The sequence below is a fragment of the Papio anubis genome, chromosome 5 (genome assembly GCF_008728515.1).
Source record: "Papio anubis isolate 15944 chromosome 5, Panubis1.0, whole genome shotgun sequence".
In the NCBI taxonomy this organism is placed as follows: domain Eukaryota; kingdom Metazoa; phylum Chordata; class Mammalia; order Primates; family Cercopithecidae; genus Papio; species Papio anubis.
The window spans coordinates 171,628,597-171,644,099 of NC_044980.1; the positions used below are offsets into that span (position 1 = coordinate 171,628,597).

General features: G+C 43.8%; 1 protein-coding gene across 5 annotated transcripts in view; it reads left to right on the top strand.

Annotated features, from left to right (window-relative positions):
• Positions 1 to 2,299: 2,299 nt before the first annotated feature.
• Positions 2,300 to 15,503, top strand: part of ZNF354C (zinc finger protein 354C) — a 44,290-nt gene continuing 31,086 nt past the window's right edge. Inside the window, exons 1-2 of one of the 5 annotated variants that reach the window (XM_017960219.3) lie at positions 2,300 to 2,640; positions 3,994 to 4,072. In XM_017960219.3, the coding sequence (XP_017815708.1) occupies positions 4,046 to 4,072 (27 nt within the window). In that variant the 5' untranslated portion in view covers positions 2,300 to 2,640; positions 3,994 to 4,045. The remainder of the gene's footprint in view (positions 2,641 to 3,993; positions 4,073 to 15,503) is intronic. The other 4 variants (XM_021940061.2, XM_017960221.3, XM_017960220.3 and 1 more) reach the window with 4 other exon arrangements.

The following is a 15,503-nucleotide window of genomic DNA, read 5'->3' on the forward strand; positions in this document are numbered from 1 at the left end:
TGATGTTTAGTAATGAACATTTTTCATATACCTGTTGGCCATTTGAATGTCTTTTTGAGAAATATCTATTCATATCCTTTGCCTATTTTTTTTTTTTTTTTGAGGCAGGGTCTCACTCTGTCACCTTGGCTGGAGTGCAGTGGTGCTATCATTGCTCACTGCAGCCTCAACCTCTGGGCTCAAGCAGTCCTCTGCACTCAGCCTCCTGAGTAGCTGGGACTACAGGCCTGCACTGGCATGCCTGGCTAATTTTGTTTATTTTTTGTAAAGACAAGATTTCACTATGTTGCTGAGGCTGCTTTCGAACCCCTGGGCATGAGTGATCCATCCACTTCTACCTCCCAAAGTGCTGGGATTACAGGCATGAGCCATTGTGCCCATTTTTAATGGGATCGTTTGTATACTGTTGTGTGTTTTTTTTTGTTTTGTCTTTTCTTTGAGATGGCATCTCGCTCTGTCGCCCAGGCTGGAGTACAGTGGCATGATCTGGGCTTATTGCAACCTCCACCTCCCAGGTTCAAGCAATTCTCCTGCTTCAGCCTCCCGAGTAGCTGGGGTTTCAGGCATGCACCACCACGCCTGGCTAATTTTTGTATTTTTAGTAGAGACGGGGTTTAGCCACACTGGCCCGCTGGTCACGAACCTGTTGGGTTATTTGAATTCTTTGTATATACTGGGTATTAGTCCTTTGTTGGATGAGTAATTTACAAATATTTTCTCTCAAGAAGTTGTCGCTTCACTATGTTGTTTCTTTTGCTGTGCAGACACTTTTTAGATTAATATAGTTCTTTTTTTCTTTTTGTTGCTTGTGCTTTGAGGTCTTAGCCATAGACCTCAAAAACACAGACAACAACAACAAAAAATCTTTGCCTAGATCAATGTCCTGAAGAGTTGTCTCGATGTTTCCTTCTATTAGTTTTATAGTTTGGGGTCTTTAAGTCTTTAATCTATCTGGAGTTGACTTTTATACATGTTGAGAGAGAAGGGGTCCAATTTCATTCTTCTGCATGTTGTTATCCAGTTTTCCCCAGAACCATTTATTTAAAGACATAGTCCTTTCCTCATTGTGTGTTCTTGGCACCTTTGTTGAAAATCAGTTGGCTGTAAGTGGGTGCACTGATTTCTGGGTTCTCTTATTCTGTTCCGTGGGGGTGTGTGTGTCTATTTTTATACAAATATGCTCTTTTGTTTACTAACTTCTAATTAGATATAAGCTCACTTCAGTTAGAATGACTATTATTAAAAAGACAAAACAAAACAAAAAAATGACAGATGCCAGTGAGGATTTGGAGAAAAGAGAACTCTTATACACTATTGGTGGGAATGTAAATTAGTACAGCCACTGTGGAAAACAGTGTGGAGATTTCTCAAAAAACTAAAAATGGAACTACCATACAATCCAGCAACCCTACTACTGGTAAAGGGGGAGAAATCAGTGTATGAAAGGGATACCTGCCCTCACGTTTGTCACTGCACTATTCACAGTAGCCAAGATATGGATTCAACCTAAGTGTCCAGCAGTAGATGAATGGATAAAGAAAATTTCATAGACACAGTGGAATACTATTCCGCCATAAAAATGAATGAAATAATGTATTTACATTAACATGGATGGAGCTGGAGGTCATTATGTTAAGTGAAATAAGCCAGGCACAGAAAGACAAGTACTCCATGTTCTCACTTATATTCGAGAGTTAGAAAACTTGATCTCATGGACATAGACAACAGGAGGATAGATACCAAAGGCCAGGAAGGCCAGAAAGGAAGGGGAATGAAGAGAGGTTGGTTATGGGTACAAACATACAGTTAGATGGAAGAAATAATTTCTAATGTTTAATAGCAGACTAGGGTGACTCTACTTAGCAATAATATTATGGATATTTCAAAGTAAATAGAAGAGAGGGCTTGAAATGATACCAATGCATAAAAATGATAAATGCTTAAGGTGATGGATACCCAGTACTGTGACTTGATCATTACACAGTCTATGCAGGTAACACTCACATGGGTATTATGTAAATTATTTTGTATCAACAGAAAAATAATCACAACCAGCGGTGGGAGCCACAGCACAGGGATCCTCCTAAATGCATCTAATTCCGGAGTTTGTTTTTCAAACCACTCCGCTTGCCTAACAAGTGCGCGGGCTGTAGGCAGCACGGCCAGCAGCGGGAGGCCTCTTGCCTCGTGTGCGCCTTGCGGACTCCCTCGCCCTGCAGCGCCTACGCGACTGTCGCCCTTGAGGGCTCTCGCTGGCGGAGGCGGTTCCTCTCCCGGAGGTCGCCGCGCGCACCGCGGCGTCCCCTGGGAAGTGTAGTCGGCGCGGGGCCCGAGGCATGCCGGGAGTGGTAGTTCTCCCGGGGTCGGCGGGGTTTCGGGGACAGTTCGCGGCCTTTCGGGGGTTCTCCTGGCTTGGGCCATCCCGGCTTGGCTAGAATTGCCGGCCTGGGGCCGAGGCGCTCGCAGTGGCCTCTTCCGGGCCGGCGTGGATCCGGGCCTCTCCAGCGAGTGGGCCGCGTGCAGCCTCGTCTGGGCTTCTGGGAGCAGCCCTGCGCGGCTAGGGGCCCTTGGCCACTGGGTCCGGGGCGCGTCGGGAGCGGCCTGGACTGCCGGAGACCCGCGGAGGGAGCGCCTCGCCGGGTGAGCTGGGTGCGCCGGGCCGTTGAGGTGGGGGTGCCAGCCTTTTGTCATTGTTCATGCTGCGGTTTTCTTCTGTGCGTTTTCTTCTCAGTAACGGAAATAATAAAAGCAGTAGCTGATGCCCGCCAAGAGCGCTCCGGTGCCAGGCAGCGGACTGGCGCATCGCCCGAACGCACCCGCGCATCCCTGCTAACGGAGAGGGTGGTTCCTGCTCTGTCCGGGGGAAACCGAGGCAGGGTGGCGAGGCCATTGTCCAGGTGTAACTGGGCCTGGGGCTTGGGTCAGGATTCCCTTCCCGGCTCTACTACTTTCCGTTGTGACTTTGGGCAGGTCACGACGTCCTGATTCTCAGTCTCTGTCACGTTTGTAAATGCGAAGATTAAAAATACTGCCTGGAAAGCACTCAGCGCTTCCTGGGAGGAGGTGCGCGTTGCCGCGTGACCGAGGCCTTGCACGGCAGCTTCCCCTGGGCTGGTCGAGGCACCCGCTGGAGCTGGCCCAGCAGAGCCCCAGGTTGGCTCCATGCCATGGGCACCCTGAGGAGTCGCAGCAGATCGCAGGCCTGGAGGCCCTCACACTTGCCTGGCTGCCCCAGGCAGCCTCTGCCCCTGCTCTCTCTGGGGCAGGCACGGTTTCCACCCCTCCCACCTGGGGTTTGTGTTTGGGCAGCGATGGCTGTTTCCGTCTGTGGATGCCATTAGAGGTGGCACCTGTGGAGTATTATTTAGGAGGGACAGCAAAGCTCTGGCATGTGTCTTGGGTGGGGACAGTGTCTTAATCCTGTTACTTTGGGTAAAGTCCCGGCGAAGATGTAGTAAGAGGCTGGAAAAGCTGAGTGGTTGGATTATGCCCACAGTTTCTTGGGGAGAACATAGCACTCCACGGAAGGGCCACTCAGGGCAAGCAGTGGGGTCTGTCACGAGGGTGGAGATGCGGAGAAGCCTGTTTATCACGGCTTCCACAGGGAGGAAAGGGCGAGGCAGGGCAGTCAGGCTGAGGATCAGCTAGCTAGGCTGGAAGGTGGCACCCGAGGAAACTGGATATTCATTGCAACTGTTAGGGCGTGCAGTTTAAAGCTAGCTAAGGACTCCAGACATCCATGGGTGAGTCACTGTTTGCCTAGAGGTAGCTGAGAGGCCCTCAAGTGGAAGTTAAAGAGTCGAAGTGCAGAAATAGAAGTATGGAGAAGGGATGGAGGTTGGCAAATTGCCCTAGTGAATGCTTGTCTTGGTTTACGTCATTATGTGGGGTGGCTTTTTTGAGACCTGATGGACGTTATGGGCGGTTGTAACTTCCTCTGTCCACGCCATCTCCTGACACCAGGGTTCCTCTTGACACCTTTTTCCTCTGCAGACCCACTGTGTCCACACTGCTCTCCCTGGGCAGGAGCACTGAGGAGGAAGGGATGGCTGTGGATCTGCTGCCCGCTCAGGTGAGAGTGAGTGAAGTTTGTCTTTTTCATCCGTTGGCTTCTGGATGCAGAGATGGTAGACACGTTTCCAGACTCTGGCCAGGTACTTTTTGGTCCAACTAAAACGATGAAGAATCCGGAGCCTCAAAAGTTTTTCCCAGTGTCTTGGGCTTAGCGAGGGGCTGCTGAGGAATGTGCCTCTTTTGTCCCCAGACCACTCTTAATTCACCCCACTCACTTTGTGATCAACATTTGAGGCAGTTCTGAGCATATGCTTCCGGCTGCAGTGGAGCTTGGTGGGGAGAATGGGGCACGAAGCTGTCTTTGTCTTCACAGAGGATATAGTCACACTTGGGGCTAAGATGTGGAAGGGCTGGAAGACACTCTCCACAAGCATTTACTGAGCCCTGTGTACAGGATCCTGTGCAGCACACAGGGATGGAAAAAGGAAAGCTGTCATTTCCATCTTCTGGGAGTTCGTGGTATCGATCTTAGGAAACATAATTAAATGTTCAGGGGAAATATCCCAGAAGTGGGGGCATTCTGAGTTTATGCTGGAGGCCAGGACTGATACTGGTGCTTAGAGAAGACTAAGGGCATCCCAGAAGGAGTTCAGCATGGCTTGGGCTTTGAAGCCCAGAGGTGGGGAGGACGCAGGCCTGGGGCCTTCCCCTCCTAGCACAGCGGGGATGTTAAGCTGTCCAGATGTCCCTTTCACCTGTCTAATTGATGCCTCTATTTCCTTCTCTGATTCTTCTCTTTCTTCCCTGCTAGTTTAGCCTTCCTACCTGGGCTCTTTTATCTTGTTCTTTCCCCATTCGAGATCCATTTTCATTACTTTAACCCTCAGCTTTCTGAGTATCTTCCCCAACTCTGTCCTCAGACCTAACCTTTTTCCTAGCATTCCTGTCTGTCATTCCGATGTGGAAGTCCCATCTTTCCTTCAACACCAGCTCCCTTTCCTAGTCTTCTCCCTTCTGTGCATTTTCTCTTCTGCCATAACCCCAAAGCCTATTTTTCATTGACTCCTTTTCCAATAGCCCATAGGCTAGAAATATGGATTCTGGAGCTTGGCTTCATGGCTTTGGATCCAAGCTAGGGATGTGGCCCTGAGCAAGTTATTTTATCTCTCTGTACCCCATTTCCTCAATTTTGGTGGGGTTAATAATATACATACCTCATTGAGTTGCTGTGAGCATTAATAACAGTAGTAGCTGGGCACAGTGGCTCACACCTATAATCCCAGCACTTTGGGAGGCCAAGGCAGAAGGATTGCTTGAGCCCAGAAGTTTGAGACCAACCTGAGCAACATAGTGAGGCCTTGTCTCTATAAAAAATTAAAAATAAAGTAGCTGGGTGTGGCAGCACCTATAGTCCCAGATACTAAGAAGGCTGAGGTAGGAGGATCACTTGAGCCCAGGAATTCGAGGCTGCAAGTGAGCTATGATTGTGCCACTGCGCTCCAGCCTGGGCAACAGAGTGAGACCTTGTCTCAAAAAGAACCCCCAAAAGTAGTAACTATAAGCATATTTACTGCCTCCGACTAGCTGGGATTACAGACATGTGCCACCATGCCCTGCTCATTTTTGAATTTTCAATAGAGACAGGGTTTCACCTTGTTGACTGGGCTGGTCTCGAACTCCTGGCCTCAAGTGATCCACCTGCCTTGGCCTCCGAAAATGCTGGGATTCCAGGTGTGAGCCCCCGCGCCTGGCACTGGTTGAGTATTCTGTAGAATGCCCCTCCATTGTGATTTGTGTGATGCTTTTTCTCATTATTAGCCTGGGGTTTGGGTTTTGGGGAGGAAGGTCACAGAGATGAAGTGTCAGTCTGATCACATCATACTACAATTGCATACTAATCACATGACTTATCCCTGTTGCTGTTCCTCCTTATCACCTGCCTGAGGCACTGTTTGTCAAGTTTCTCCACTATACAGTTACCTTCTTTTTCTGCCTTCCCATATACTGTATTCCTTAGAAAGACGACACTTACGGCGTGGCGAGATAGGCACCACTCCTAGAGGTGAAGAATCGACATACATTATTTGGAAATCTGTATGGAGGATTGTCACGTCTCTCCATTTATTTATTTATTCAAACATTTATTTATATCAGTATGGCAACCATGGCTTTCTGCTCTCTGTACATATATCAATTATGCTTTAAAAACTTTTTTTTAGTGGTTACCCTATAGTTTTCAATATAAATTTACAACTAATCGAAGTCTGCCTTCAAATAACATTATACTGCCCCATGGGTAATGGAGGTGTCTTATAACAGAGCACTCCCCCTTCCTTCCCCTCTTCCTTATGGCATTGCTGCCATTCATTTCACTCATCCATATGCTGTCACCACCCAGTACACTGTTACTATTGTTCATTTAAGCAAATAGTTATCTTCTAAATCAAGAGTAAGGAAAATACAAGATTTTATGTTATCATCATTTGTTCCTTCTCTGTCTTCCCTCCTGTCTTCACATAGATTCAAGTTTCTGATCTATGTTATTTTCCTTCCCCATGACAAGGGAGGACTGCTGGTAATGAATTCCCTTAGTTTTTGTTTGTCTGAGAAAGCTTTATTTCTCATCCTTGTTGAAGGATAATTTCTCTGGATATTGAATTCTACATTGGTGATTTTTTTCCCTCAACATTTTAAATATTTTGTTTCACTCTCTTCTTGTTTACATGTTGCTCATGAGAAAATCCACTGTCATTCTTATCCTTGTTCTCTATAGGTAAGATTTTTTTCCCTGTCTCCTTTCAAGGTTTTCCCTTTGCTTCTGGTGTTCTAACGTTTTAATATAATATGCCTAGGTGTAGATATTTTGGTAGTCATCCTGCTTGTTCTTCTCTAACCTTTCTGGATTTGAGGTTTGGTGTCTGCCGCTAATTTTGGAAAATTCTCAGCCATTATTACTTTGGATATTCACCTGCTCTGTTCTCTCTTTCTTCTCCTTATGGCATCCCAATTACATTGTAATTTTAAATGATGAAGTAGAATTGTATTTTTAACGTGGAAGGATATACATGCTATATAGTAAGAAGATTAGGGATATGAAATAACAGTAATCATTTATCATTTCTCACAGTTTCTCTGGGTCAGGAATGCAGGTATGTGGGAGAAACAGCTTGCCACACAAAGTCTGGTGTCTCGGCTGAGAGATGTAAAGACTGGAGGCTGTAGAATCATTTGAAGCCTCAGCCGTTCACGTGTTGGGTAGTTGATGCTTGCTGTTGGCTCACTGCTGTGATCACAGATAGGGCTGTTGGAAGGAGCATCTACCTGTAATGTCTCCATGTGTCTTGGGCTCACAACATGGTGACTAGGCTCCAAAAGTGAGCATCCAGTGAGCCAGGCGAGAGGTGTGTTATTTTACTACCTTTCCTTGAAAGTTACATAGATCATTTCCATTGAATTCTACTGGACAGCTTCAAAGGAAGGAAACATAGAACTCACTTCTTGGTGGGAGAAATGTCTGTCACATTAGACAAAGAGCATGTAAGATGAGAGAGAAATTGATGCGGTCATCTTGGGAAAGTATAATCTTCCACATCTGTCAGAATCAAAATATGTATATAGCCTGTAATCCCAGCACTTTGGGAGGGCAAGGCAGGCGGATCACCCTGAGGTCAGGAGTTCAAGACCAGCCTGGCCAATGTGGCAAAACTCTGTCTCTACTAAAAATACAAAAATTAGCTGGGTCTGGTGGCACACGCCTATAATCTCAGTTACTTGGGAGGCTGAGGCAGGAGAATCATTTGAACCCAGGAGGTGGATGTTGCAGTAAGCTGAGATCGTGCTACTGCACTCCAGCCTGGGTGACAAAGCGAGACTCTGTCTCAAAAAAACAAAACAAAACTATATATATATGTGTATATATATACACACACGTACATATATGTGTATACATATGTCTCTTTTTAACAGAGACAGAGTTTTGCTTTATACGCATATATGTACGTGTGTGTGTGTATGTGTATATATATATGCATATGCATAGACTTTGATCTAATACTTCAGTGTCTAACAGTTTATCTTATAAACATAGGCATACCCAGAGATATCCATATGAGACTGGTCATTGTGCATTGTGACAGCAAAAAACAGAAACCATCTAAATAATACTAAATAAGGAAAATGGTTAAAATAGTTATGGTATTTATACAGTGGAATATATCATGCAGTAATGAAAAGGAATACACTTTGGAAGGCCAAGGTGGATGGATCATGAGGTCAAGAGATTGAGACCATCCTGGCCAACATGGTGAAACCCTGTCTCTACTAAAAATACAAAATTAGCTGGGTGTGGTGGTGTGCACCTGTAGTCCCAGCTACTCAGGAGGCTAAGGCAGGGAGGCAGAGGTTGCTGTGAGCCAAGATGGCGCCACTGCACTCCAGCCTGGCGACAAAAAAAAAAAAAGAATGAGGTTTGAGGTTGGACATAGTGGCTCACGCCTGTAATCTCAGCTCTTTGGGAAGCTAAGGTGGAAGAATGGCTTAAGGCCAGGAGCTCAAGACCAGCCTGGGCAACATAGCAAGACCCTGGCTCTACAGAAAAACAAGAGAATTATCTGGGCATGGTGGTACACATCTATAGTCCCAGCTATTCGGGAGGCTCAGGTGGGAAGATCACTTGAGCCCAGGAGTTCAAGGCTATTGTGAGCTATGATTTATTGCACTATTGCACTCCAGCCTACGCAACAGAGTGAGACCCTGTGTGTTTAAAAAAAAAAAAAAAAAGATTTCTATATGCAGATGTGATAAAGATCCATGAAATGCTAGTAAAGCAGGATTGAGAATTTTCCCATTAAAAAAGGATACATGTGTAACCACTGCTAGTTACCTGTAGAATGGGACCGCTAATTGGAGTCAGGAGAGAATCCCTAACTTGGCACTGCGTGTTATTTTGTATCCTTTCTATTCTTTAGCATGTGTCTGTTTTCATACTGTTTAGAAAATAGTCAAAAGAACCCATGTGTGTGTAATTGGATATAAAACCTGGAATATATTTCTAAAAGGAACAACTTGTCTTGAGTAATAGGATTTAGTATGACTTACATTATTTTGTTTTTGTTTTCAATTTATACATTTTTTTCTGAAGTTTAATTTAATTTTAATTTCTGATTATGTTTAATTTGTATACTTTTTAAAAAGCAAATGAAATTTTAAAAGAAAAAGAATGCTTTTTTTTGTTTTTTTCTGGAAGTATTCTAAGGCCTAGGGGAACAGATTGGCGGTAAAGATGGAAGTTGGGTTTGCCGTGAGTATCCTGTTTGCAGCAGCATGGAGCCTGTATTAGTGTGCCAGGGCACCATAACAAAATACCAGAGACGAGATGGCCTCAACAGTGGAAATGTGTTTTCTTGCAGTTCTGGTGGCTAGAAGTCCAAGATCAAGGTGTGGGCGAGTCTGGCTTCTCCTGAGGCCTCCTTGGCTGGTTGATGGCTGCCTTCTCGCTGCCTTCTGCCACATGGCTTATCCTGTGCACGAGCATGTCTGTGTCCTAATCTCCTCTTCTTATAAGCACATGCCATGTTAGATTAGGATCCAGCCTAAAGACCTAATTTTAACTTAATTACCTCGTTAAAGATCTTGTTTCCAAATACTGTTACATTCTGAGGTATAGGGGTATAAGCCAGAAATAAAATTAGAAGGCCCCCTGCAGCTGTCTGATTGGACTTCCTCCTCGACCCTCGAAATTTAACCTGAAAGACTGGTTCAGGCCGTGACGGGAAGTAGGGGTTGGACAAGCCTCATTGTACCCCTCCAGCATCGATACCAACACAAACCTTAAGTCTGATAAGAAACATTTACAGTCTGTTCTCTCTAAAGCCTGCTACTTGGAGGTTTCATCTGCCTGACAAAACCTGGGTCTCCACAACCCCTTATCATGACCCAAACGTTCCTTTCTACTGATGATAACTCTTTCAACCAACTGCCAATCAGAATATATTTACCAAAAATACAGAAATTAGCAGGGCATTGTGGCACGTGCCTATAATCCCAGCTACTCAGGAGGCTGAGGCAGGAGAATCTCTTGAACCTGGGAGGCAGAGGTTGCAGTGAGCCGAGATCATGCCACTGCACTCCAGCCTGGGTGACAGAGCAAGACCCCATCTCAAAAACAAACAAACAAAAATCACCAGATACTTACTTTTCTAGCTTTAATTATAGATAAGGTACAGACTTGTGACCCAAGCTGGACCTACTTCAGACTTTCAATCAGGAGCTAGAGATATGAGGAAACAGGAACAGAACAAAGGTCTCCAACCCCCGGTTTTACAGACCGGTACCAGCTCCTGGCCTATTAGGAACCAGGCTGTGCAGCAGGAAGTGAACAGCAGGTGAGCGAGCATTACCAGCTGAGCTCTGCCGCCTGTCAGATCGGCAGCGGCGTTAGATTTCATAGGAGCACGAACCCTGTTGTGAATGGTGCATGTGAGGGCTCTAGGTTGTGTGCTGTTTATGAGAACCTAATGCCTGGCGATCCGAGATGGAACAGTTTTATCCTGAAACCATTCCCCCAACCCTGCTGTCTGTGGAAGAATTGCCTTCCACGAAACCTGTCCCTGGTGCCAAAAAGGTTGGGGACCTCTGATGTAGAATACAGTTTGGTAATTTGTGGCGACATCAGTAACTTGAATTCCTAGAGGAAGGAGGAGTGGCACAGCAAAAGCAGTAGCTGTCTCATGCTGGTGAGGCTGTACCATCTCCTTTTCCATGACAACAGTATTCTCACAAGTCTGGTTTCCTAGTGTGATCCTGGCCGTGGTCCAGAATGTTGCTGCCCTAGTTTCTGTTTTATTTTCCAAGCCTAGTTCTGTGACTATCAGGTTCCCTGGAGCTACCTGGTCCTTCGTGTAAATGAGCCAAAGTCAGTTTCTATTGCTGGAAACCTAACAAACTTTCACATTTCTTATAATCTTCCTATAACGCCACCTGCCATAACCCAGATTCTCATCTTTATTTTAAAAATACAGCTTAGACAACAAGTGTTTCTAAGTGAGAACATGATAAGCATTTTGGGTGGAGTTATCTTTCCTTGTGCAGTACTTTCTCTTCCATTTCCAGATGATTAGCAGCCTTGATCTCTCTTTTTTTTTTTTTTTTTTTTTTTTTGAGATGGAGTCTCGCTCTGTCGCCCAGGCTGGAGTGCAGTGGCACATTCTCGGCTCACTGCAAGCTCCGCCTCCCAGGTTCACGCCATTCTCCTGCCTCAGCCTCCCAAGTAACTGGGACTACAGGCGCCTGGCTAATTTTTTGTATTTTTAGTGGAGATGGGGTTTCACCTTGTTAGCCAGAATGGTCTCGATCTCCTGACCTCATGATCCTCCTGCCTCAGGGATCATGAGGGATTACAGGCGTGAGCCTGGGATTACAGGGGTGAGCCACCGCGCCTGGCCCTGATCTCTTTTTTTAAATGCCAGTAGGACTCCCTTAGTCATTGTGAAAAATAAAACACCCTCACACATTGCTACTCACTCTAGGGAGGTGGGGGGAGATACCACACACTCATGAGAACAACTGGATGAGATTATTGATAAGATGTCTTTCAGATCTGGGGTTCTAGGAGTCTGTCATTTTCTTATTTCTTAATATTTAATGAGCTTTGCTAGGCTCACTGAGTTTTTAAAATATATTTTCAAAAAGATACATGTGCTTCCAGCTCCTGGTAATAGAGAAATAGCTCTTTTCAGACGAATTCATCTGTGGATAACTACTACACTCTGGATAAAATATAAGCAACCTTAAGGTACTGGAGAGAAATCAAAAGCAGACAGATATTGGACACTTGTGTATATTTGGAAGAAGGAATTGTCACCAGATAAATTTTCTGGTTTTTACAGCTTTTTGCCTGGGAGTAGGCCACAGTCAGCACCAACAGAATGATCAAAACTTGGTCACAAACTTGCAGTCTTACTGGTGTGAAGAACCACAAGATAGAGTTTGAGGCGAACTTAGCAGTTGGAAAGTGAGAGGAGGAATCTTGGAAAGGAGAGAGGCAGAGAAGGGAAGCCCCAAATTCTGTGCACAAACTGTGCCCAAATCTCTAGCTGACCCCTGAACCATACATGCATAGGACAGACTCAAAGTAGCCCAAATAAGAACTGAACAAAGATATTTGATGCTGCCTGCTAGAGAGGTGGCAGAGTTTGGAATTTGACTCCAACTAAATTAACTACCTGCTTAAAAAACTCTTCAAAGGAACATAGCAAAATCCAGTTTCTACACATTGTGTACTATACAATTTCCAGGGTAAGGTAGGCATATGAAGAAATGGGAAAGTGCAACCAAAACTCAAGAGGAAGACAATCAGTAGAGACAATGACCTGGATGACCCAGATATTAGAATTCACAAAGATTTTAAAACAACTATTATAATTGTGCTCAAGGACTTAAAGGAAAATATACATGTAAAGAATGAACTAATAGGAAATGCAAGCAGAGAAATAGAGATTGTGAAAAAAGTAATTCTAGACTATGAAATTTTAAAACTGAAAGGTCAGATACCTGAAATTGTAAAAAAAAAAAAAAATAGTGAATAGGCTTAACTTTTGGAAATGAACATAAGTAGAAGTCAATGACAGTTGAAGATAGACAGAAATTATCCTATCTGAAAAACAGGGAGAAAAAAAAGCCTCAGTTACCAATTAAATGATATTAAAAGGTCTAATATATATGAAGTTAGAGTTCTAGAAGGAGAGGGACAGAGAATGGGACAAACTATATTAAAAGGAAATAATGGCCTAAAACATAATTTTACAGATTTGTAACATTTGATGAATCTCAACCTGGATAAATACAAAGGAGGTCACAGCTATACATATCATTGATCAATGACATGCAATAGAAATATAGTGTGAACCAAGAATGAAAGCCACATACCTAATATAAAAATTTCCACCAGCCACATTAAAAAAGTAAACAGAAGCAAATAAATTAACTTTAATAATGTATTTTCTTTGACCCAGTATGTCCAAATATTATTTCCACATGAAATCAATATAAAATTGTTATTGAGATAACTTGCATGTATGTTTGTGTGTGTATGTATATGTTGGTATGTGTGTGTATATATGTTTTTAAGTAAATCATCTGGTATGTATTTTATACAGATAACATATCTCAATTCAGAAGAGCCACATTTCATGTATTTAGTAGCCACATATAGCTAGCTGGTCTCTACCATATTAGGGAAAGTCATAGAGAAATCACAGAAACCAAAGATTTGAAAGCAGGCTGAAAAAAACTGTACTACAAGCAGAGAATCAATATTTGAATGACCATTGGCTTCTCATCAGAAACGACAAAGACCTGAAGCAATAGAATGACATTTTACATGCTGAAAGAGAGAGAGAGAAAAAAACCAACCCCGAATTCTATATCCAATGAAAATACTCTTCAAGAATCAAGATGAAATAAAGGCATTTTCAGGCAAAATAAAATTAAGCTAATTCATTGCCAGCAGGCCTGTACTATAAGATATACTAAAAAGGAAGTTATGTAAGTTAAAAGAAAAATATACCAGAGGGGAACTCTGATTTTAGGAAGAATGAAGAGCATTAGAAATGGTAGCTATCTGGATAAATATAAAATACTTTTTTTCCGTCTCGATTTCTTTAAAATGCAGCTGACTGCTTAAAGCAAAATAATACTATTGTATTATAGGAGGGAGTTTATAATGTAGGCAGTTATAATGTAAATAACCATGAAGATAGAATTTATTTAACATCTGAACTGGAAAAGCTCTATCTTTTTATCTGGAAAAGCTCTATATTTTTCTCTGGAAATTCTTGGATGTCTATTTTTTTGACTCTTGGCCAAAACAAGATAAAGGCAGCATTTTTTTTTTTTTTTTTTTTTTTTTTTTTTGAGACAGAGTCTCGCTCTGTTGCCCAGGCTGGAGTGAAGTGGTGTGATCTTGCCTCACTGCAGCTTCCGTGGGTTCAAACAATTCTCATGTCTCAGCCTCTGAGTAGCTGGGACTACAGGTGCATGCAACAAGCCTGGCTAATTTTCTGTATTTTTAGTAGAGATGGGGTTTCACCATGTTGCCCAGGCTGGTCCTGAACTGCTGAGCTCAGGCAGTCCACCCACCTTGGCCTCCCGAAGTGCTAGGGTTACAGGTGTGAGCCACCGAACACAGCCATCAGCTTGTGTGAGTTTGTTGTTGTTTTGTTTTGTTTGTTTTTTCAGAAGGAGTTTTGCTCTGTCTCAAGTGATTCTCCTGCCTCAGCCTCCTGAGTAGCTGGGATTACAGGCATGCGCCACCACTCCTGGCTAATTTTTGTACTTTTTTTTTTTTTTGGTAGAGATGGGGTTTCACTGTGTTGGCCAGGAAGGTCTTGAACTCCTGACCTCAGGCGATCCACCTGCCTTCGCCTCCCAAAGTGCTGGGATTACAGGCGTGAGCCACCATGCCCGGCCTGGCTTGTGTATTTTTAAGATCTCAATGCCAGTGGCTACTCCTGGTAAGCTTCCTTACTGATGGCTTGCGACTGGCCTTAAAGATTTGACAGGACTTGCTTGATTACATACAGTGCCCCTGCTGAGAGTTCCTCCTTTGAGCTCTCCGACACCAAGATTCTTCACACAGATCCAGAGTCATGGCATGGTCTGTGCAAATAAGGGAGGCTGCACATGGAGTGTCTCTTGGTTTTCTAGTGCTTCCCTGAACTCACTCTCTTGCTGTGTTGTACCCTTTGCCTTTAAATAAAAACCTTAACATGAATATGCTCAGTGAAGTTCGGTGAGTGCTGTCGACTCTCTGAACTGGGAAAATCTTTGTAACAGCTATAGCATAAAGAAGAGTGGTGATGTCCTCTATACTTGCAATATTCTTGCATTCTATGTGAAACGATATATCAGCTCTAAATAGGTGATGAGTAACCAAAAATGTGTATTATAATTATTCAAGTAACCACTAAAAATACAAAGAGGTCTAACTAAAAAGTCAACATATAAATTAAAATAGGCCGGGTGTAGTGGCTCATGCCTGTAATTCCAACATTTTGGGAGGCTGAGGCTGGTGGGCCGTGAGGTCAAGAGATCGAGACCATCCTGGCCAACACGGTGAAACCCCGTCTCTACTAAAAATACAAAAATTAGCTGGTGGCACATGCCTGTAGTCCCAGCTACTCAGGAGGCTGAGGCAGGAGAATTGCTTGAACCTGGGAGGCAGAGGTTGCAATGAGCTGAGATCGTGCCACTGCACTCTGGCCCGGCGACAGAGCAAGACTCTGTCTCAAAATATATATATAAATATAGTAAAGTGGAATTTAAGAAAATTCAAAGCAAAGGAACACACAAACATACATACACACAATCTCCCAAAGTGTAAAAAACTGTAAGCCTAATGATAGGGTATAAAGTAATAAGTGAAAGATTGCTTTTCTGCCCCTCTCCACAAATATCAAAGAATAACGAGGGTGACAGCTTGTATTCTTCCA